At 36.5% G+C, this 20,271-nt stretch overlaps 6 protein-coding genes across 8 annotated transcripts; 2 read left to right on the top strand and 4 right to left on the bottom strand.

Annotated features, from left to right (window-relative positions):
* Window positions 1-240: 240 nt before the first annotated feature.
* On the top strand, window positions 241-4,664 carry LOC141671565 (putative splicing factor 3A subunit 1). 3 transcript variants are annotated; one of them, XM_074477844.1, is made up of 4 exons: window positions 308-378; window positions 774-840; window positions 1,066-3,269; window positions 4,202-4,664. In XM_074477844.1, exons 3-4 carry the CDS (start codon window positions 1,152-1,154, stop codon window positions 4,469-4,471), a joined length of 2,388 nt encoding a protein of 795 aa, XP_074333945.1. In that variant the 5' UTR covers window positions 308-378; window positions 774-840; window positions 1,066-1,151; the 3' UTR covers window positions 4,472-4,664. The 3 variants fall into 3 exon arrangements, with proteins under 3 accessions (XP_074333946.1, XP_074333945.1, XP_074333944.1); XM_074477845.1 differs by lacking the exon at window positions 774-840 and having other exon boundaries at window positions 241-378; XM_074477843.1 differs by lacking the exon at window positions 308-378 and having other exon boundaries at window positions 705-840.
* Window positions 4,665-4,686: 22 nt separating this feature from the next.
* On the bottom strand, window positions 4,687-8,576 carry LOC141671566 (vacuolar-sorting receptor 6-like). The gene is made up of 12 exons (XM_074477846.1): window positions 7,988-8,576; window positions 7,110-7,805; window positions 6,932-7,020; window positions 6,692-6,761; window positions 6,444-6,527; window positions 6,268-6,344; window positions 6,090-6,171; window positions 5,865-5,947; window positions 5,716-5,779; window positions 5,457-5,585; window positions 5,228-5,331; window positions 4,687-5,113 (listed from the first exon to the last, which is right to left on the bottom strand). The coding sequence occupies exons 1-12, from the start codon at window positions 8,301-8,303 to the stop codon at window positions 5,000-5,002; spliced, it is 1,908 nt and encodes a 635-aa protein (XP_074333947.1). The 5' UTR covers window positions 8,304-8,576; the 3' UTR covers window positions 4,687-4,999.
* A 3,878-nt stretch (window positions 8,577-12,454) lies between these two features.
* LOC141672520 (acyltransferase Pun1-like) lies at window positions 12,455-14,013 on the bottom strand. The gene has a single exon (XM_074479136.1). It carries the CDS (start codon window positions 13,964-13,966, stop codon window positions 12,626-12,628), a length of 1,341 nt encoding a protein of 446 aa, XP_074335237.1. The 5' UTR covers window positions 13,967-14,013; the 3' UTR covers window positions 12,455-12,625.
* Window positions 14,014-16,331: 2,318 nt separating this feature from the next.
* On the bottom strand, window positions 16,332-16,829 carry LOC141673391 (protein AGENET DOMAIN (AGD)-CONTAINING P1-like). Its single transcript, XM_074480135.1, has 2 exons — window positions 16,455-16,829; window positions 16,332-16,367 (listed from the first exon to the last, which is right to left on the bottom strand). The coding sequence occupies exons 1-2, from the start codon at window positions 16,827-16,829 to the stop codon at window positions 16,332-16,334; spliced, it is 411 nt and encodes a 136-aa protein (XP_074336236.1).
* A 580-nt stretch (window positions 16,830-17,409) lies between these two features.
* Window positions 17,410-19,168, bottom strand: LOC141670943 (pentatricopeptide repeat-containing protein At2g20540-like). The gene has a single exon (XM_074476997.1). The coding sequence runs from the start codon at window positions 18,894-18,896 to the stop codon at window positions 17,607-17,609; it is 1,290 nt and encodes a 429-aa protein (XP_074333098.1). The 5' UTR covers window positions 18,897-19,168; the 3' UTR covers window positions 17,410-17,606.
* Window positions 19,169-19,221: 53 nt separating this feature from the next.
* Window positions 19,222-20,078, top strand: LOC141673390 (pelargonidin 3-O-(6-caffeoylglucoside) 5-O-(6-O-malonylglucoside) 4'''-malonyltransferase-like). Its single transcript, XM_074480134.1, has 2 exons — window positions 19,222-19,483; window positions 19,684-20,078. The coding sequence occupies exons 1-2, from the start codon at window positions 19,222-19,224 to the stop codon at window positions 20,076-20,078; spliced, it is 657 nt and encodes a 218-aa protein (XP_074336235.1).
* The last annotated feature ends 193 nt before the right edge of the window (window positions 20,079-20,271 follow it).

Genomic DNA, 20,271 nt, shown 5'->3' with positions numbered 1-20,271 from the left:
AATTCATGGATAGTAGATGGAGTATCTGATTACGCATAATATTTTTTGTACTGCCACATTGAAATCGGCCGAACCCATGGATTGCAACTTGGGTCAATATAATTATTATGAATAATCCAGCCGAATTTTTGATGACCAAAAATGGCAAACAAATGATTTAAATGAGTAAAATAATGAAGGGTATTTAAATTAATTTGTAAATGTGACTGCTAATAAACATTAAGGCGGACAGAACTCGTTTCCGCCCGATTCGTTTTTAACTTTGTTCCATCAGAAACTTAAAAATAAAACCCGACCCGAACGGCGGGTGTTGAAGTATATAGACGTACACATCTTCGTCTTTCCGTAGAACGGCCCACTCTTCCATCGCAATTTCAGGTACTATTCTCTCTCTCTCTTTCTCTCTGAAATAGTTAATACTTATTTGTATAATTTACATAATAAATCAATATGTGCCATTGCATCTATCTCTTTTCAATTGAAAAGCCCTAAAATATTGTCGCTATATGTATTGTTCAGCTCTTTAATTAGGTCAAGTTATCACCTTTTTTTACATTATGTTCTTCAATTTTAGAGAGGTTTAACTTCAATTACTGGGTTTTGTGCTGTTAGGGTTTTAATATTTATGGTTGATATATCTACATGTATATGTGTATGTATTCGAACCTTGTTTGCCAATGTTTGCCACTCAGATCCAGGTTTTCGCACTACTCTTTGGTTTCTTTACTTTCGTATTAAGCTTATTCGTGATGCAAAATGGTTTTCTCTATTAGGGTTTTTCGCACCTTAAGATGGGGTTTTTACAGGAACAACATTAGGACTACTTGGAGTAGGTGTAAGGTATGTGTGCATTTTGCCCTGGAAAAATTGGGATAGGCTAATGTGAATTATGCATGAGTTGTATTTGAATTGTTTTACATCCATTGGCTTCTTTGTACTAGAAATGTTTGTGAACGTAAACACCTTAAAAGTGTACGTGGTTTAAATTTTAGCTTTGAATTGATATGTTAAATGTTTTAGTTCAGGTACTAATGCAACTGATGGTGATGTTTTTTGGTTTTGCAGGAGAAAATTGTTATCTTGTGTGTGGATAATATAATTGGAAGTGATTTCTGTGAAGGGGTTGAGGTTTTCTTTGGGAAAAGGGTAAGATGTTAGGCTCCACGCCGATACTGCCGCTTCCGGCTCCACCCACTGATGGGAATCTTGGTCCTCTCCCTCCATCTCAATTGCAAGAAAGGGAGATTCAAGATATTGAGGAGGAAGCAAGGCAGAGTAGCTCGGCTCCTGTATCGGTTGCTACTCACACAAAAACTATTGGAATTATTCACCCACCTCCGGACATTCGAACCATTGTTGAGAAAACAGCTACTTTTGTGGCAAAGAATGGGCAAGAATTTGAACATAGGATTATGACTAGTAATGCCAACAACCCAAAATTCAATTTCTTAAAGTCTTCAGACCCGTACCATGCTTATTATCAGCATCGTTTATCTGAATTTCGTAGTCAGACTTCTACAACGCAGCAGCCTACTCAAGCTTCAGATGCATCTGGTCTTGAGTCAGCAGCTCCTGCTACTGATGACAGCAATGCAGAGGCAAAGCCGGATCCCTCGGAACAGTTTAGGACCGTTCGTAAACCCCTTGAACCTCCAGCAGCGGAGCAGTACACTGTTCGTCTTCCTGAAGGCATTACTGGGGAGGAGTTGGATATGATTAAGCTCACAGCGCAGTTTGTAGCTCGGAATGGGAAATCATTTTTGTCAGGACTCTCAAGTAGGGAGGGGAATAACCCCCAGTTCCACTTCATGAAGCCCACACATAGCATGTTTATGTTTTTTACTTCGCTCGCAGATGCATATTCTAAAGTTTTGATGCCTCCCAAGGGTTTGACTGATAAACTACAGAACAGTGTTGACAGCATGACGACCATACTTGAACGTTGCCTTCACAGGTTGGAGTGGGAGCGTTCTCAAGAGCAGGCAAGGCAAAAAATCGAGGATGAGGTAGAGCAAGAAAGGATACAGATGGCTATGATTGATTGGCATGATTTTGTTGTTGTCGAGATGATAGACTTTGCGGATGACGAGGATGATGATTTACCAGCTCCAATGACACTCGAGGAAGTTATAAGGAGAAGCAAGATGTCAACTTTGGAAGAGGAGGAAATTATTGAGCCTGGAAAGGAAGTAGAAATGGAGATGGATGAAGAAGAGGTTCAGCTTGTTGAAGAAGGCATGAGGGTTGCTAGTCTTGAAGAAAATGGCGGAGATAAGCCAAGCGAAGCTAAAATAACCCCAATGGAAGAGGATCAACCAATGAGAATTGTGAAGAACTGGAAGAGGCCTGAGGACAGAAATCCTGCTGAGAGAGATCCAACTAAATACGTTGTTTCCCCGATCACTGGTGAGCTAATTCTTATAAATGAGATGTCTGAACACATGAGAATTTCTCTCATCGATCCCAAGTACAAGGAGCAGAAGGAGAGAATGTTTGCTAAGATTCGGGATACCACTCTTGCCCAGGATGATGAAATATCCAAAAACATTATGGGACTTGCACGGACCCGTCCTGATATATTTGGTACGACCGAGGAGGAGGTTTCTAACGCAGTCAAGGCAGAGATTGAAAAGAAGAAAGATGAACAACCAAAGCAGGTCATATGGGATGGTCATACAGGGAGCATTGGACGGACTGCAACTCAGGCCATGTCTCAAAATCCTAATGGAGAGGATATACATGATGCGGCCAGCAATCTTCCTGGTCCCGCTGCTCCTCCAAGACCTGGTATGCCTTCCATACGGCCTCTTCCTCCGCCTGCTAACCTTGCTGTTAATATTCCTCGACCCCTGAATCCAGGGCAATATCCAACTCCGACAAATGCTGGGGTACTTGCTCCACCTCCACCACGCCCACCACTTCAAGTTCGGGCTCCACCTCCCCCAATGCAAATGAACTATGGACAGCAGCCTTTCATGGTTAATCGACCTCCTTTGCCTCCATCAATATCAGTAAATCCCCCTAATATTCCTGTGCCACCCCCACCAGGATCTCAGTATACACCTCTAACAGCTCCTCGGCCTTATGCACCCCATGTCATGCCCCAGCACGGGATGCATATGGTTCAGCCTCCTATGCCTCTAGGAATTCCCCCTCCGCCTCCACCAGAGGAAGCTCCTCCCCCACTTCCAGAGGAGCCTGAGCCAAAGAGGCAAAGACTCGATGATTCTTTGCTCATTCCTGAAGATCAGTTCCTGGCTCAACACCAGGTATGGAGTACCTTTTATTTTTCCTTATTATGCTGCTAGTTTTACCCTCGGTCTTGTATCCATGTTGCATCTCCCTTCCCTAAATAAACTCTTTGTTGTTAACCAACATTCAGACTGGATAAGGTGCCAAAGTTAACTATTGTTAATATTATGAATTCAAGGACAAAAATATTTGTTCTTACTCTTGCAAATTTGTCCATTCCACTGTCATGGATTAAAAAAGATATCTTAAAAATTGAGCTGCAAACACCAATTTTCATCATCACGAGATGCTTTCTATGTAATAAGAACATAATAAAAAGAATTGATTTGTAAGTGAGCGTTACTGTAGACTGCTGGTCCATGAACTGGGTTTTAATTTATATAGGAATCTAAAAGTTTGAAGACAGAAAAATGTGTTATATAATCTACGGATTTTTTAGATTTTAAATAGGGCTCATTGGGGTGAATATTGAGGACTGAATTCGGATTTTCCTAATTAGTATATTGCTGAGAATTCTGAGCTATGAGTAATTATATATTGCTGTGATTTTTCTATTTAGCTGCAGATCTACTATCTATTGTGTTTTTATTTATGGCTGGTATATTGATCCTGTCATATATTGATTACGTATGATTTGACTAATTGTTTGATTATTATCGATTTGGTGAGCATGCCAATCAAAGATTATGTTTTATCATCAATATTCATAATGCCTGGTGTTTATATATGGACAGACCACCTAATCCTTTGATACTTTGGCCTAAAGTTGGGTTTTATATTTTTGCAATAAAGTGATATATATATAGAATACTTTTGAGGAGTTTGTGGGTCAGTGTTGCATCATAACTTTTTAATCAAAAAATGATATTTTTATGGTCTTTTTTTCAGTAATTTTGATTTCTCATTTTTATGTAGCATTTCTGATTGATATTTTCTTCTTTGACCTCAGGGACCGGCAAGCATTAATGTGTCTGTGCCAAATGTTGATGAAGGAAACCTGAAAGGGCAGGTACTGGAGATTAGAGTACAATCATTATCTGAGATGGTTAGCAGTTTGAAAGAGAAAATTGCGGGAGAGATTCAGCTTCCTTCAAATAAACAGAAACTGAGTGGAAAGGCTGGATTTCTCAAGGATAATCTTTCCCTTGCTTATTACAATGTTGCAGGAGGAGAAACACTTTCCCTTTCATTGAGGGAGCGTGGTGGTAGAAAAAGATAAGATTTGTTATTATCTTTTGAATTTTGACAATGGAAATTTCATTAGCATTAGTAATGATCTTGAGAGCTTGAGAATTGTTGAATCAGAGATTTACATTTGATCATTAATGTCAGCAACATATCGGATGTTAACATTTTGTTATGTACAACTCATTTGGAATTGAATTGTTATTCTGTCTTCTGTGGTTGATATTTGTGGTTTCTGTTTAAGATATATTATATTTTGATTATTGATTATTGAAGTCCCAGAGTCACATATATGTTCAGTATCATCAAATTTACAAGATTTTCGATTATAATACAGTCACCAAACAAACTTTCTATGATGTATCTCTATCTTCATTTACATGTCAACAAGTTGTATAACAAAAAGTGCAGCCTAAACAAATTTTATGAAATTTAACAAATCCATTCTCTGAATCCCAACTCTGCTGCTGTAGTGTTGAGATATCGGCTATCTTGTCTCCCTCATCAACAAGCTGATCAATCATCTTCTTAGCTTCATACCGTATTCCAAAGGTTGTAGTCTCTATACATTTTGTTGCAGGTGTTCAGATTCATGCTGTGTAACCTGATTCTGATGCTGGCTGTCGAGCGGCATGTACTGTGACATAATAGCCATAATTTCTGAATCCATGTAAGTCTGCAAGAAAGAAAGCAAACATCTCCTTAGACTATCTTCCTGTTAAATAACACTATTTCAGATCAAGTAGTTAGTAAATTTAACACAATTATGTTCAGTAAGATCAAGATATACCCGCAGCCTATATTTGTAGAATATGTAACCAGCAGTTGCAGCAGCCACAATTGTTCCCAAGACCAAGAGCGTAAGAAACCACCCAAATTTCGATGCATTTCTCGCTGTACCAGAGATGCCAAAAGTGAAAACATAGAAAACAACAGAGAAGGGAATATTTGCAGTAATGTTCTTGGTTTCTGGACTATCAAGTTAACAGAACATAAGATGTTGTAAAATGATATCCTACCAATGCATGTGTTATGTTCTTTAATGTAGAGCTTGTCTCCCTTACACTTGCACTCATACCCACCCCAGGAGTTTTTACAGGAACAACCATCACAACGACAAACAAGATCTTCCTTGCATTCGTCAATATCTAGTGTAGAATCCAGAGAGAAAAGACATCATCAGTATAGCTTTACGATTGAATATGGTACTTATGTTGACAAGTAAGCACTTGTTTGTCCCAAAATCGGGGCCAAACGAGCTCTAACTATTAAAAGTACCTTCACACTTATGACCATCCCCCCGGAAACCATCTGGACAGCGACAGCCTGATAGATCGGAATCCTAATCCCACAGGAAAATTTAGCAATCTAGAGACATATAGTATTAACAAAATAGTTAATGAAGCATAAAAGCAAAATTACTGAACTGAGCAAGCTGAGAATGTCCGTCCATATTTAGTTTCTGACCAGCAGCCTCCATTGCTTATTGCGCACCTTCCAGGCCCAAAAGCTATTTATAAAAGCGGAAATTAGTGGCCACATATACAGTGTTCTTCCTATTTTTCGTTGCGTAAAATTGCAATATTAAGTCTTATGCAGGCATTTAACTTTCCAGTCAAGCAAATATACGAAAACTATGTCATAATGTACACCTTCACAAGATTTGTATCCATCTCCTCTGTATTGCACACCATTTGCTACAGGGCATTCACAAATTCTTCCCCTAAATGTGTCCTAAAGTAAAAGGTAGTACGAATAATAAGCATTATATCTGTTTAAATATTCTTTAAAGAAATTGTTATGATAAATATATTAATAAGTTTTTGACACCTTGCAGGCAGTTATATTGGACGCTGAATCGCTCCAGCAGCCACCATTCCTCTCGAGGCATTCATTGGTCTCCAGAGCTAGATATCAGAAAGACGAAGAGTAGAAATGTCAGTAAGAACATGTGCTTACACACCCATGACCCATTACTAAAAGTACAGTAGTAAGGTCAATCTAACCTCCACTTAGACAGATTGGAGGATCTGCAGTCTCCAGAAATCCAGCACATATAGCCTTCAAAATTGCAGTCCTCTCTAATTTTCCTATTGAAGAGTAAAAATGAAAATTTATGCCTCAGATTAAGTAAAGACGATAATTACTTATTAGCGAAGAGGAAAAAGATTCAAACATATCATATAGATGTTGTGTAAACTGGACTCTGAGTCTTACTCAGTGAGAGGCTATCATATGACACTGTACTACCAACCTCTATACTGAACATCGTTTATGACCAGTGTTGGTAATATAGTAATATCACCACGAGATCCTTGGCCGACCTGTTAGATGATTCAGTATTAGAATTTAGAACACACAGCATCAACAAGTATATCCTGATAAACATTGTTTACATCACTGCAGTAATGCACGAGCACATAATCACTAGACAATATACACTCAAGTATATGTGTTGATGTAGACAATGTATGAATGGAAAGAATGAACGAACTTGACGATCTTGTTCAATCTTTAGGACTTCATTTTCAACATCAGCTTCAGGGTCACCCATGCAAATCATAATTTTATCGATTGGGAGATCTGGAGAAAGTTAAATAGTCGATATCAGAAAATTCAAAGAGATAAACATAGCTGTATAGAAAAAATTTATCGCTTAGAGTAGGACTTGCCTAGAGATTCCATGACAGCTTCAGCACATTCTTTGCTGTACCTCATTTGCTTCATCGAACACCTAATATGAAAATCTGTGACATAATCCCACCAAACCCATGATCTATGACTCTCATTCGCAACTCTATGCACACAAAGCTGTCTCAAGTTCTCAATGACAACATCTCTTCCTTGATATCCCTTTCCAAAGTCATTCTCCGGGTCAGGTGCACAATATCTTCCGTTGTTTATGCACTGAGACTTGCATTGATCACTAAGAATAAAAGGTTTTGGACAGTACCATGTTATATAATGTGGCGTGAACATTGTGTAGCCACCCTTTTCAAGAATCTGAGCATGACCCTTGAAGTCCTTAACAAACTTCATCTGCTCGTCACAGCGAATTCCACATTCATCATTGCTATTAGTCCAGAATTCATACTCAACCCTTTGATCAGGGTGAGGCATTGACTCTCTCCAGTCTAGCCTAATAACCACATCCTCTTTACCTTTCTGTAAGGCAGCTTTCAATGTGTCACCAAAAGATTTTTCAATCAGAGCTGATGGAATTCCAATCTTGTCAATATAACCATTAGCATCAGTACTTTCTTGAGGAGAATCCATGGTTATCAGAGGCTCTTCTCTGTCGTCAGCCACCAATACTGCAGCAGCACCTGCTTGCTGCCCATTCCAAGCCTTCAATGCAAAGTAGCATTCTAGAAATAACAGAATTTTCCTTATATTAATCAGTAATCAAAGTTAACCAATGACTTGAACCGATATTAAAATAGTTTATAAAAATAAAAATTAATACTGAAATGCACTGATTAATCTTTGATCATCTGATTAATGGCTGAAAGGAACCATAACTACTGTGTACAACTTTAATTATAATTACCTCCGCGATCAAGAAGAAGGATGACTGGACGAGAAGACGTTGACTTGAAGGGCTTTTCACCATCGAAAGAGTTGCAACCATTAGATCCCTTCTGAGGATAAACAACAGAGCCTACCATAGATCCTCCATAATCCGGAACTCCAAAGTTACCAATAGAAGCATCATGTTTCAAAGACCTTAATTGATAAGGTGACAACACAGAAATGCTCTCCTTCTCCACAACAAATCGACCTTCAACTCCATAGTAAGTACTGATCACAACACTAACAACAGTAACAAACAATATAACATTAACTGCCATAATGTTACTCATCATTCATGCACATAAAATGTACATCAAGAACTGGTAAAAGGATGAGGTATAGAATGGTAAACAAAAGACTGGTTTGGTGGGGAGTTGCAGGTTGAAGTACAATTTACTACTGCAACATGAACGAGTTGGAAAGAGGACTTTCGCTTCTACTCTACATATTTTGTGTTTTTTCATGCTGATGCTCCTGCTGATGTGTTAGGTGTTGGCTTTACTGTAACGTTAAGGAAACGGCATGTCTATCCACATTTTGTTATGCACACTTCTTACAAATTAAGATTTTTTTGGTCTTTCAAAAATGAGGTAAAATCTAGAAAAAAAAATCACCAGTTTGCATGTCAAGTTTTAAATTTTCTTTTTCAAAAACACCCTTATAAAGTAATTCGAAACAATTGCTAAGTTATTACTCGACGAAGCATTCCACCAACATTTTATTGTTGGAGAGGATGATCGACTAAAAAAGTAAGTCCAAACAACTTATAATAATGGAAAATTGCAAGTAAATTTACAATACTAATATACTTTTGATAATTGTGTTGAATGGTTTTAAGTTGACAAGAATATTCCAAGATTGGTTTAAGATTTAGATGTTTAGATATGACTTCTTTATATAAATATTCGGATGGCATTCGTGAGTTTGATGGAAATTATAAAATTATAGCATGTATTTGCCTATCTTCCTTTGGGATATAGTTAAAAATATACAGAGGCAGTTGACATGTCTTGTTATGTGTAATTGACAGTATTATTAATAATAAGTGTGTGGGGTTATCGAAGCTATAATATGATTAAACATTTGATATTTAATCACTCTTGTCTGCTTATGCATTTTTTTAATTAATGCAATGCAGAAGAAGTAGGATTGTTTTTGCTAAAAAAACATTTCAGACTTAAAAATTGGGCTTGTTCATGTGAAAGAGTAGATAGTCCACAGTTGTGAACTTCAACCTCCTTTAAAACCTTCTTATGGAACTCACAGTTTCACCATATAGAGGTTTGGAGAATCGTTAGAAATGAAACAGTGCAATTGTCTTTTTAATCATGCCAGAAGTTTAATCACTCTTAACATCCTTGACAATGCCTTCAACATATCTGCTATTCGATATAATTTTCGAGTTGCTGGAGATAAGGCAAGACACTGAAAAGAGAAGAAAGTCGTCCGCAGTTATTCACTTCCACCTCATTTATATCCCCCATATGGCACTCATAATTTGCATTGTCGATAAAACTTTTTAGGTTTTATCCTTGACAATGTTAACTATTTTCAGGATAAGTTTTGATTCATACCTAAAGAATAAGAAAACCACACAAAAAGGTGAAATATACTGTTAAATCCGGTTAGTACTAACACATGCTACTACAAAAAAAGTCGGTAAACATATTTAGATGAATATGTGATCTATTAAACATACGACATCTACATACGTGAGAAAAACCTCCACAAGTACCCAATTCATAAACAAGGACTAAAAACTGTTCCACCATCCTCACATAAAACACTATTCACTGTTGCGATTGAAGCAAAAGGCTCATTGTAAGGAACAAATAGCAAGTGAACGAACTGAATTTATTAATGTGATCTTTGTTAAGTTACGGGACTCTCCCAAAATCGTAAGGGGTTAAGAAACCAAATGTGTAATCATGCTTATATCTTGATATCTTCATTACTGGAAAACCCATTTTTAGGATAACTCATACATAAGGAACCCGTCTTTGGGACAAAATTTAACCTTAGGGTCCAAATTAAATCTTAAAAAGTTTAGGTTCCGTGTTAGAAATGAACTCCGGCATTAAATTTTATCTTGTAAGGCAAGGACTTCCCTGAGACTACTGTAAACATTAATATTGAACATCCCCTAAGATACAATTACAAGGACTGGACTATCTTTTGATTGATTATATGTACTGAATTAAAAGAAGTAGAGAGCTCAAATTTTGGTGGCTAAACAGTACAGAGCATAAACAAGCCAGTAATTAGAAACAGAACATAAGAAAGAAGTGTTTTTATTCATGGATTAGCCATTTGTTGAGTTTTGCATATGCATGCCTCCTAAGTTCGCAACCGAGTAAGAGCAGTCCTCCATCGCTTTATTTTATCCATCAAATCCTTCCTTTTATTATCATGCACTTCTCTCTTAACTATATCTTCGTGCTTATAAAATGCATCAGAAATACAACCAGATTGTTTGCGAATATCAGACGGATCAACATCGTAGAAGAATACAGGTGACAGTAGAAGTTTTGAGTTGTTACTGCACTCAGAGGATCATCACTGTTGGAATAATCTTAAATTTAGTTATTAATTATTTGTTTATTTAATTATTAGATATTTAGCAATAGATTAATTATTAGAGAAAAATATTATTTTAGAATTGTTTAGTAGTGGGGCAGTGGAGTTATGGAGTAAATTATGGACATGTAATTTACCCATTAATTAGTAGTGGTTAGTTTTAGTAATAGTTAGTTTTGATATGTTTGTAAAGCCTATACAATGGCTAGTTTACCTTGAGGTTTTAGAGTAACTGGTTCCTTAACATGGTATCAGAGCTATATGTTATAAGGCTTGTGAGACTCTTATAAAAATACATACATTTATATATATATATTAAGTATTTATCTGAGATTTCAAATGCTATTAAAAATTTCTCCATATATATTTAGTGAAATATCAAGATGAAATGGTACGTGGAAAAAGAAAGAGAAGCAAGAATAAAAATGAAGGAGGAACATGAGCGGGGGAAATAATGAGAAAGATATCATGGCTCAAGAGGCCATGAAAGAAATTTTATTTTAGAGTTGTGGAGAGAAAGTGCTCCAAAGTGTTTTTGATGAGATAGTGCATCAAAATTGATGGTGGTGAGAAGTGCATCACAGGCGAAGAGAAAGTGCTTCGTAAATTTAAGATTATGGGGGTGAATGTTGGAATAATCTTAAATTTAGTTATTAATTATTTGTTTATTTAATTATTAGATATTTAGCAATAGATTAATTATTAGAGAAAAATATTATTTTAGAATTGTTTAGTAGTGGGGTAGTGGAGTTATGGAGTAAATTATGGACATGTAATTTACCCATTAATTAGTAGTGGTTAGTTTTAGTAATAGTTAGTTTTGATATGTTTGTAAAGCCTATATAATGGCTAGTTTACCTTGAGGTTTTAGAGTAACTGGTTCCTTAACAATCACAAGTTCATCAAGGCACCAACTAGAAAACGCGTAGTTCTTTGAGAATACAAGTATCAAACTCTTTGAATGCTTGATACCATCTTCCAATTCAGCTTTAATGCTCACTCCTCTCTCAATCTCCTCATCATCTCGGAAAGTGTTTAGTCCTTGATCTCGTAAAGCTCTGTAGAGGTGATCAGTAAACGTTTTGTGAGTATCTTCACCTCTAAAACTTAAAAATACATCATATCTATATTGTTGAGACCAGGAATCCACAGAATCATGTTTCAGCATATTTACAAGAACATCAAATCAGCTCTCTGTTTGTATTTTGGTAGGCTAAGAAAAAGATAAACAACAAGATGATAGGCATAGTTACCAATTAGCTAATAACAATTACCATTACTAAATGCAGCAGTCAAGTTAAAAAGCAAATCATAGTAAACAACAGGAATAGAAAGAATCAAGCTTGGCCATACATGAAGAAACTTAAAAGGCCAATTAAGAAACATGAAAAATAGTAGCTCATAAGTTGGCCCAGGCTGCTTATTCTTTGTCAGGTCCGATGGAGTGGTTAGAACACGCTGCTGAATTTCTTCTATGTAATCTTTTGGATTAAGAGTTTTAATAATGCAAGTGCAATTTTTCAAAAATAAAAAATAAAAATAAATAAACATACCCACATCACAGTTGTTCAATTTGTCCTTGGTAAAGGCGAGTTTGGCAGCTTTTTCTTTAATTTTTATGACACTTGGAAATGGCTGAATCACTATGAAATAAGTGAGAAATTTGCTTAAAGTGAGAATGTGATGACTAATAAAATTTTTATTTAGTTCATATGAATAGCATTTCCTCAATGTTTCTGCTATATTCTTATAAATCCAATTTTTATTTAAGTTTGAAAATTAGTTTTGTTTTTTAGTTGACCAAGAAAATTGTGGTGTGGTTATCAAATAATTCTCTTTTTAAGCAAGATGGGAAAGCCAATTTTTCGGGTGCAAAACATTAATAAAAAAAATGTTCATATAATTATAATTTGCTTTAGTGACTTCTCGGACTTACAATTATTAAAAAAATGCAGAATACAGATTATAAGGAAATTCATAGTAATTCCCATATTATTAAAGAACAGCCACACATGCATGCAGGTCTGGAATTGTATGGTCACTGTAAAATTGATGCAGAAGTAAGAATGTTTTCATCACTTTCAAATCTTGACATTGTTTCTTCATCCAAAGAGACCATTGCTTCAATACCATCTCCATTAGGTGTATCCATCAAAACGAATTTATTCGGCCAACCTCCCTCAGCAAGACTCACTTTAATTGGCTTTCCCCACCCAAAATCAACCTTATTCAGAGGGAAATTGCATAAGCTGCTGCACATATAAATCTCGTACTTTTGTTTAATAAATTCCATGACTGTTAATCCTAATAATTTAGCATCATCCATCGTACTCAAGTCCATGTTTCTCAACTCCATCTTCCTTTTCTTTATCTGATTGTTCAATGCATGTAATGTCATTTCGCCCTCATTCCTCACCTGTGTCATAAACCACCAGTAAAAATTTCCAACTGCAGAGTTTGGAATCATTAGTCTAGCGCGCATATCTGCTGGCTGGATCAGAACAGAAGGACTAAACCCCGATTGTGAAGCAGCTATTGATGATTTGTAAAGGAGAGCTGTCAAAACTTCGACTCTAGTGGGATTCTCCACAAGTCCCTGCTTAGAAACCATTGACTTAATGTTTGCTAAGTTGGAGTTATGAAACACAAATCTTTTAGTAATCCAGTTGTTCTCAGAAGAGTATAATTCAATTGGAGTTAGAACTGATTCATATGGCCTGGACACATAATGAGGCTCAACTTGTTCGCCTGATTGGCTACACACAGATGCCCAATGTGCTAGGAAAGTGCATAAACCGCAACCATCTGTAATTCTATGGGTTACGCTGACAGCCATTGCTATTCCTCCACATTCAAAATGGTTGAGCTGAACAATCATTAAAGGACTGGAATTATTGTTATTTATGTTCAATGCATTCCAGACTGAACCTGGTCGAAAGAGTGGACTTAAACTGCTGTGATTTCGTGGATTTTCCAGGATTTCAGACATGGTGCAGGTAACTTGGGATTCCAAAAATTCTACACCATGATCATTGCAATCAACATAAGTTCCAGAACTTGACAGCCTGCCTGCAAATGGATAGTAAGTAGTCAGCGTCTGAGCCAAGGAACGTTTCAAACGATCTGCATAGTTCGCTTTGTTTGCCAGGGTATGAGCGGAGGCTGATGGACAGGGGAAGAAAAGAACAATAGGGATATAAATATTTGGAGTGTGTACGTCTACTGAGGAAAGATTGTATGGTTTTAAATTAGAAGGCGTTGACAAGGCTGGTCTAACAACTGTTTGCGACGTTGCAGATACTTTTGCATGGAGTTGCCTTGTGGCCGATTTAAAAATACTTCTGATGTTCATTGTTTTATGCATTATCCCTCCCTTCATCGGGAGCTTCCCTATTTGTTGAAGAGCATTGAGCCTCAAGACTTATATTTATAGGAAATTCCTTTGTGTGTATGTAACAAGTTGAAGCACATATGCTAGTCTAACTTTTTTTTTTTTTTGTGTTAATTGTCAACTGAGCACATCATAATATACCAAGTTGATCACTGAAATACTCGAGTTGATTTCAGGCTAATCTAACTTTTTTTGGGTTAATTGTCAACGGAGCACATCCCGACATATCAAGTTGATCACTGAAATGCTTAATTTTTTCTAATAGGAGAATATCATTATGCCTAAGCATAACCATCAGATAATGCAGTAACAGAGAACTTTATGCCAGGAGTGGACATCAATAAATTTATTTAGTACATACATGACTTCAGACTTTATGATTGTAAGTGGATAGTTATATCTAAGGGATTTCATTTCTTAAATATGATGATTTATGTATATGTGTTGACTAAAACGAGCCTAATGGAGCAAAAAAATCAACAAATGCAGCAATGAAACAGAGAAATTTGGAAGTGGTTTTGGTAGACTCCATAATATCGACAGAACTGTTGACTATTGTTCTTTCGTGATAATCTATTGTTTTCAAGTTTATTTATAAAACGGTTGATATATGATAATTATACATCTGACTATTTCTGAGTAAATCTTAACATAAGTATACATGTACTATGTATCATCTTATATAAATTTTTATAATTTAGGTCCATACATGTTGTTCTAAATCTGAACTAAAAATTGCTAGATTTTCATCAGGCAGGGTCTTCAAGGCTTTAAAATGTTTTGAGTTCATCCGCCAAGCATCTTTGACATCTGATAGATGGTTGCGTATGTTGTCTATGAAGGCACCACTAACAGGTTTTGTAGCAGGCTGGAACTTCTTAACTGACTGGTGCAATCTGGTTTATATAAGGGGAGATACACCTAATTTTTGTTCTTTGGCTTGCTAGAGTAAAAGAAGTATACACCAAACAAGCATGAGAACTCTTGTGGCTTCTACATTATGGTCTATTTGACTCTAGTAGGAATTAACAGGCTTTCAAAAAGGTCAATCCGACACAGAAATAAGCTACAAACTATCAACAGACTTGAGCGTTCCAGTTGTAGATTGCGGGAGGTATGCTACAATAGTTCTAGGAATATCTATGAAAGATTAATCTGGCACTTGCAATCATTAGAGTTACAAGGATAGGTAATAAGAGTTAGATACAACATGGATTACGTTTGCATCTCTGAAGTTCTTGGAGAAAAAGGAGATGATGCAGGATAAAACCAGGGAATGGAGGTTGAATTAGTAATTAAATAGGCCAAAATCTTTACCTGTATTTTCAGAATAATTGTTCTTGTAAAGATGCTCTGCAAGCAATGCAGTGAACTGAAAGCAACCTACATAACGCATCAACTTGTTTACACAAAAAAATGCTGTTCTCCAAGAGGTAGTCATTCAACATGCATATTGTAAATCTCAAATGTTTGAGAGAAAGAAAGACCCTGGGTATTGATTATTGATTGAAGAAATGTTACAGGAACTGTGTATAATATATAAGCGATGGACAAATGCTAACCCAAGTGCCTCCAACCAAATCAATTGATGACTTGCTAAATAACAAATTACTATAAACTGCTAACTGACTACCTAACAGCTGGTATTAGACTACTAGATAACGGATAATTACTGATAAATTCGGGGTTATTATTAGACATATTCGTAGTAGACTATGATTAGCAGCGTAGAAGAGTATGAGATCAGCACTGTAATTTCATGTAACATCCTTGGGTGTAGTTATGATCTTCCTTTAACGCATCATGTCATATACAGCTATTATAAGCCCAGTCCAGTACTGTCTAAGAACGAAATACCATCGTTGAAGATGTTACCAGTTACCTGGCTGGGGTACAAGGTACAGGTTCGGAGTAGCAAATTTGAGATTTTAGCCAAAAGCCTGACAAGAATGGCATTCTGTTTGTGTTAAACACGGTTGTGTTCATCTGCCATTTTCTGTTGATTATCTCAGACAGATACTAATAGCCAGAGTTGGACCAGCTACCTCAGCCAAAGTTGAATTACCCAGTTCGGTTAAGTTATACTATTCAACTCTATGGCTAAACTAAAAAAGTTGACACCACAATCAATAATTTGAAATTATCTTTGTTTTGTTGTTTGAGATTATCAATAACAAATTAATAGGTGATTAGACCAATTAGTATAATGTACTCAGATTTATTAGAGGTACCAGATTTTAAGAAATTTTGTCCCAAAACCAAAAATAAAAATCTGAAAAACAAAACATAAAAATTGGCAACATACTCTTGATGAATTCTTGCCTGCTCAAACATACTTGCAACTTATATTATCTTAGTACACTACACTTGCAATTGCTATTATATGACCCTGAAACAAAGTCTACAAAATCAACAGAAAACAGATATAGACTACACAATTTTATTGTTAATGGTAGGACATCCAGGTTCCGCTGACCGAATCTTGATGAATCCTCAGCCTGCTCATTGGATAAACATACTTTTGCTCCGGATACAAATCAAAATAAACCACATATTTGTCACCAGTTTTTCCACAAATTAAACCCACCCACCAGCCATCCTTGTCAAAAGCATCAACAATGTCTCCTGGTCGAAACCCTTTTTGCGGAATCGTGTAGGGCACTGGAAAGAGTTCCTCAGCGGAAACAACCTCTAGCAACGCCCCAGAAAAATCATCCTTGACTAAGTTCTTGTATTGTACAATGTACTTTGTATCTGCCAGCTCTGCCACCACTGTTGCTTCGTAATATGAGCCCACATAGCCATCTTTCTTGCTTGAAACTTCAACCTTATCTCCCCTTCGAAACACCATCTTTTTTTGATGATCAGGAAATATTTAATACGTTTGTATATAATGTGTGTATGGAAGTTTTGTATTGAACGATGTAGTCTGTGTATGGATGTTTTGTGGGGTTAATGAGCGTGTATTTATAGGAGGGGGAAGTGAGAATGAGATATAGGGAAAGCTTTCCTTGAAGACCAAGGTTTTAGGTTTGTGTAAGAACTTGAACCCTCTTCCGAATATGATTTGGATTTTTTGTTGTTTTAATTTTTTTTTTTAATCCAGTTTCCCAAATTTTATATTAATCCACCCTTACAGTTGTTCCGCCTAACAATTTCTTTTAAGTACTTACTAATATAAATAGCTAAACATAAAATTCTAACTTAAAATTACAGAGTTTTGAATGCAAACCGTTAGTAACTAGCAGTGATAGGGTTTCCAAAATTTTTGTTTTTTTTGAAAGACTCATATTAATTCACTGACTAATTTTTATTGGGTAATGTTAGAAATACCAAAAATTTGTACCAAATGACACTTTTAAAATTTTTACACACTTTATATATGATGCAGACAAAACAAACACCGTCGAGAATCACCAAGTTCTATACTACTACTTTATAGTCTATATTAAAGCTCAAATAATTTAGAAGTTACATTTTCACAAATTGACTTCAACATGGCTAAACTTTAAATAGATAGAATGAAAAATGGATGGGGGATTTGGTTTAACTGTACAGTAAGTCTCTGATGAATCTTAAAAATTTGTAGTTACACTTATAAACTTGCGATCGAAACAGTTCTTTTACTTTACAACTGAACACAAAGATTTGTCTTTAAACAGGGATCCATTTGGCTTCTTCCACCAGTGATGAAGCTAGATCCTCTTGGCTTCTTCACGTTTTGCTCAACCATTAGCTTTCTCACCCTTTCAGCTTCACTGCACTTGTCATTCAAATTATACAAATCACATACAAGAGTGTAGACCCCTCCATGATTCTCTGGACGAACACTTCCAAGAATACGATCAACCACTCGCTCTGCCATTTCAAACTGTTTATGAAGTTTACACGATGACAAGAAAGAACTCCAAACGAACACGTTTGGTTCAAATGGCAATGTTTCTATGATTTCGTAAGCCTCTTTTAATTTCCCCGCTTTTCCAAACAAATCAACCATACAACCATAATGCTGAATTCTTGGCTTCAAACCACTTTCCGTAATCATCCTAAAGTAATTCTGACCATCCTCTACCAACCCTGCCTGTGCACAAGCGCTAAGAATCCCAGTAAATGTTAGCTCATTAGGTTTCACTCCTGTTCTTATCATCTCATTAAATTTAGATATAGCTTCATTTCCATAGCCATGTTGGGCAGCTCCACAGATCAATGCTGTCCAAGAAATAACGTTTCTATCCTCCATCATGTCGAAAATCAAATAAGCATTCTTCAAGTGTCCACATTTTGCGTACATATCAACCAACACGGTACCAAGTTCCACCTTAAGCGTCCACCCATTCTTTATAGCAAAACCAGTGAGCGATTTCCCCAAAAGTAAACCAATCGAACCCATATAACTACATGCCATTATACTGGAACACAGCGTATATTGATCAGGCATCAGTCTCTCGTTCACCATTTTACGAAAAAGCATCAACCCTTTACTCCAACTACCACTACTCATGTACCCCGCGATCATAGCACTCCAAGAAGCAAGATTCCTAAACGGCATTGTCTCAAAAACACCCCGGGCTTTCTCAACATCACCTATTCTTGAATACCCAGTAACCATTGTATTCCAAGTGACAATATTTCTTACAGGCATTTCGTCAAACAGTTGACATGTATCAGTAAATGAAGAGGAAACATAAGCATTCAACAGCGCAGTAGCTACATAAACATGAGAACTGAAGCCCCATTTGAGAAGATGGGCATGGAGGTGGCGAATGAGAGTAGGGTTTTGTAATTTAGTACATGATTTTAGAGTGAAAAGAATGGAGAAGCTGTCTAAAATGTGTGCTTGACGTTGCATTTGAGTGTAAATATGTAAGGCTTTCTCGGGGGATGCAGCATTTTTTATAGCTAAACTAGCTGAGTTCATTTTTTAACAGATCATAGCTATCAGTATCAACCAACACACAGGAGTCTCTCAGTATACAGAGTGTGTGTGCTTAAGGGTGCATGTCATCGCCACACGGCCATGCCAAGATAGCCATATCATGACGTCAATCAGTCAGACATGTTTTTTCATGATTTGACATGCTTTTTTACTATTTTTTTTATAATTATTTTAATATTAGAAATATCCAAAAAATAACAAATATAATTATAAAATATTTACATATATTTGGATATCTAAAAAGTTACTAATATAAATGAGTATTATGATAATATTTGGAGTGTGCAGTTCACACAGAATTGCTGACATGACAACAACAATATCGGTTGTCAAAGCATGGGCTATTGCTACAAAGGTGGAACTCGGTTATGTTGACGATAATAACATGACAAACTCCTGCAACTTCGACTCAGCTTTGCTGTTTCCAGGACAAAACTTGCCTTGTTTCCCTTCTGGAATGTCACGGGATAAAGAAAATATTGAAGTTCATAAGATTTTGACAAAGATGTTTTACTTTAGCGAAACTAAGATTTCAAGCATTCGAGAAAGAGCCAAAGTAGACAATTCAAGCAAGAAATTACCTACAAGAGTCCAGTCTCTATTCGGGATAATATAGGGAAGGCTATTTTTGATGTACATATGGCCATCCCAGAAAGCCCCAGGGGCTATGCAGTTGTTCAAGCAGTGAATATGAGACACAGAACAGTTCCACCTCTCAAAAATCAATTCGGAAATCTCTACCTGGCAGCATGTGCTCAATGAGTGGCAGGTTCCCAAGGGGTTGGGCTTTCAGATTTTGTTGATTGCCTTTCCAATTCTGTCCAGACAGCCGTTGATTACAGTAGTGTGGTGCTATCACTAGAGAAGGAAGGACAAACGTTGCTAAGTCAGGAATTGGGGGAGCTGCTTAAAAGTCTTGCAAGTCCTGAACTATGTTTTGTGGGGTTGTTTACCAGCTGGTGTAAGTTTCCACTTTACGAAGCAGATTTTGGCTGGGGAAACCCCATATGGGTCAGTGGTGCCAATATACCCATGAATAATACAGTAATCTTGATTGACGAGAAATCCGGAGGAGGGATTGAAGCATGGATGAGTTTGAAAGAGAGTGACATGAAAGAATTCATAAAGCATAACGAGGTCAAAGATGTCATGGATTGTAATTAGTGTACTGCATGTCACATTCAATTTACCAGTGAGTGTCTATCAATAAATGGAATTGAGAACAAAACAACAGCTTAGCCCCGCAAATTTAACACACAACATGACTAGACTAAGTTGAAGAAGTTGCCGATTTCTTTTTGTTTTATTGAGATGATTTTATTTGTTAAAAGTTAATGTCATCATTAAGATGAACAAG

Source organism: Apium graveolens, chromosome 7 (assembly GCF_009905375.1).
Source record: "Apium graveolens cultivar Ventura chromosome 7, ASM990537v1, whole genome shotgun sequence".
Lineage (NCBI taxonomy): Eukaryota > Viridiplantae > Streptophyta > Magnoliopsida > Apiales > Apiaceae > Apium > Apium graveolens.
Note: the sequence above shows the minus strand (reverse complement) of the source record. Positions and strands in the feature narration are given on the sequence as shown.

Coding starts and splice junctions, on each gene's coding strand:
- LOC141671565 (XM_074477845.1), top strand. CDS start 1,152: ATGTTAGGCTCCACGCCGATACTGCCGCTTCCGGCTCCACCCACTGAT. Junction 3,270..4,201: donor AGTTCCTGGCTCAACACCAG/GTATGGAGTACC, acceptor CTTTGACCTCAG/GGACCGGCAAGCATTAATGT.
- LOC141671566 (XM_074477846.1), bottom strand. CDS start 8,303: ATGATGAGTAACATTATGGCAGTTAATGTTATATTGTTTGTTACTGTT. Junction 7,806..7,987: donor CCTTCTTCTTGATCGCGGAG/GTAATTATAATT, acceptor TGTTATTTCTAG/AATGCTACTTTGCATTGAAG. Junction 6,345..6,443: donor TCCAATCTGTCTAAGTGGAG/GTTAGATTGACC, acceptor TCTGATATCTAG/CTCTGGAGACCAATGAATGC.
- LOC141670943 (XM_074476997.1), bottom strand. CDS start 18,896: ATGAACTCAGCTAGTTTAGCTATAAAAAATGCTGCATCCCCCGAGAAA.
- LOC141673391 (XM_074480135.1), bottom strand. CDS start 16,829: ATGGTGTTTCGAAGGGGAGATAAGGTTGAAGTTTCAAGCAAGAAAGAT. Junction 16,368..16,454: donor TGAGGATTCATCAAGATTCG/GTCAGCGGAACC, acceptor ACTTTGTTTCAG/GGTCATATAATAGCAATTGC.
- LOC141673390 (XM_074480134.1), top strand. CDS start 19,222: ATGACAACAACAATATCGGTTGTCAAAGCATGGGCTATTGCTACAAAG. Junction 19,484..19,683: donor AGCCAAAGTAGACAATTCAA/GCAAGAAATTAC, acceptor AATGAGTGGCAG/GTTCCCAAGGGGTTGGGCTT.
- LOC141672520 (XM_074479136.1), bottom strand. CDS start 13,966: ATGAAGGGAGGGATAATGCATAAAACAATGAACATCAGAAGTATTTTT.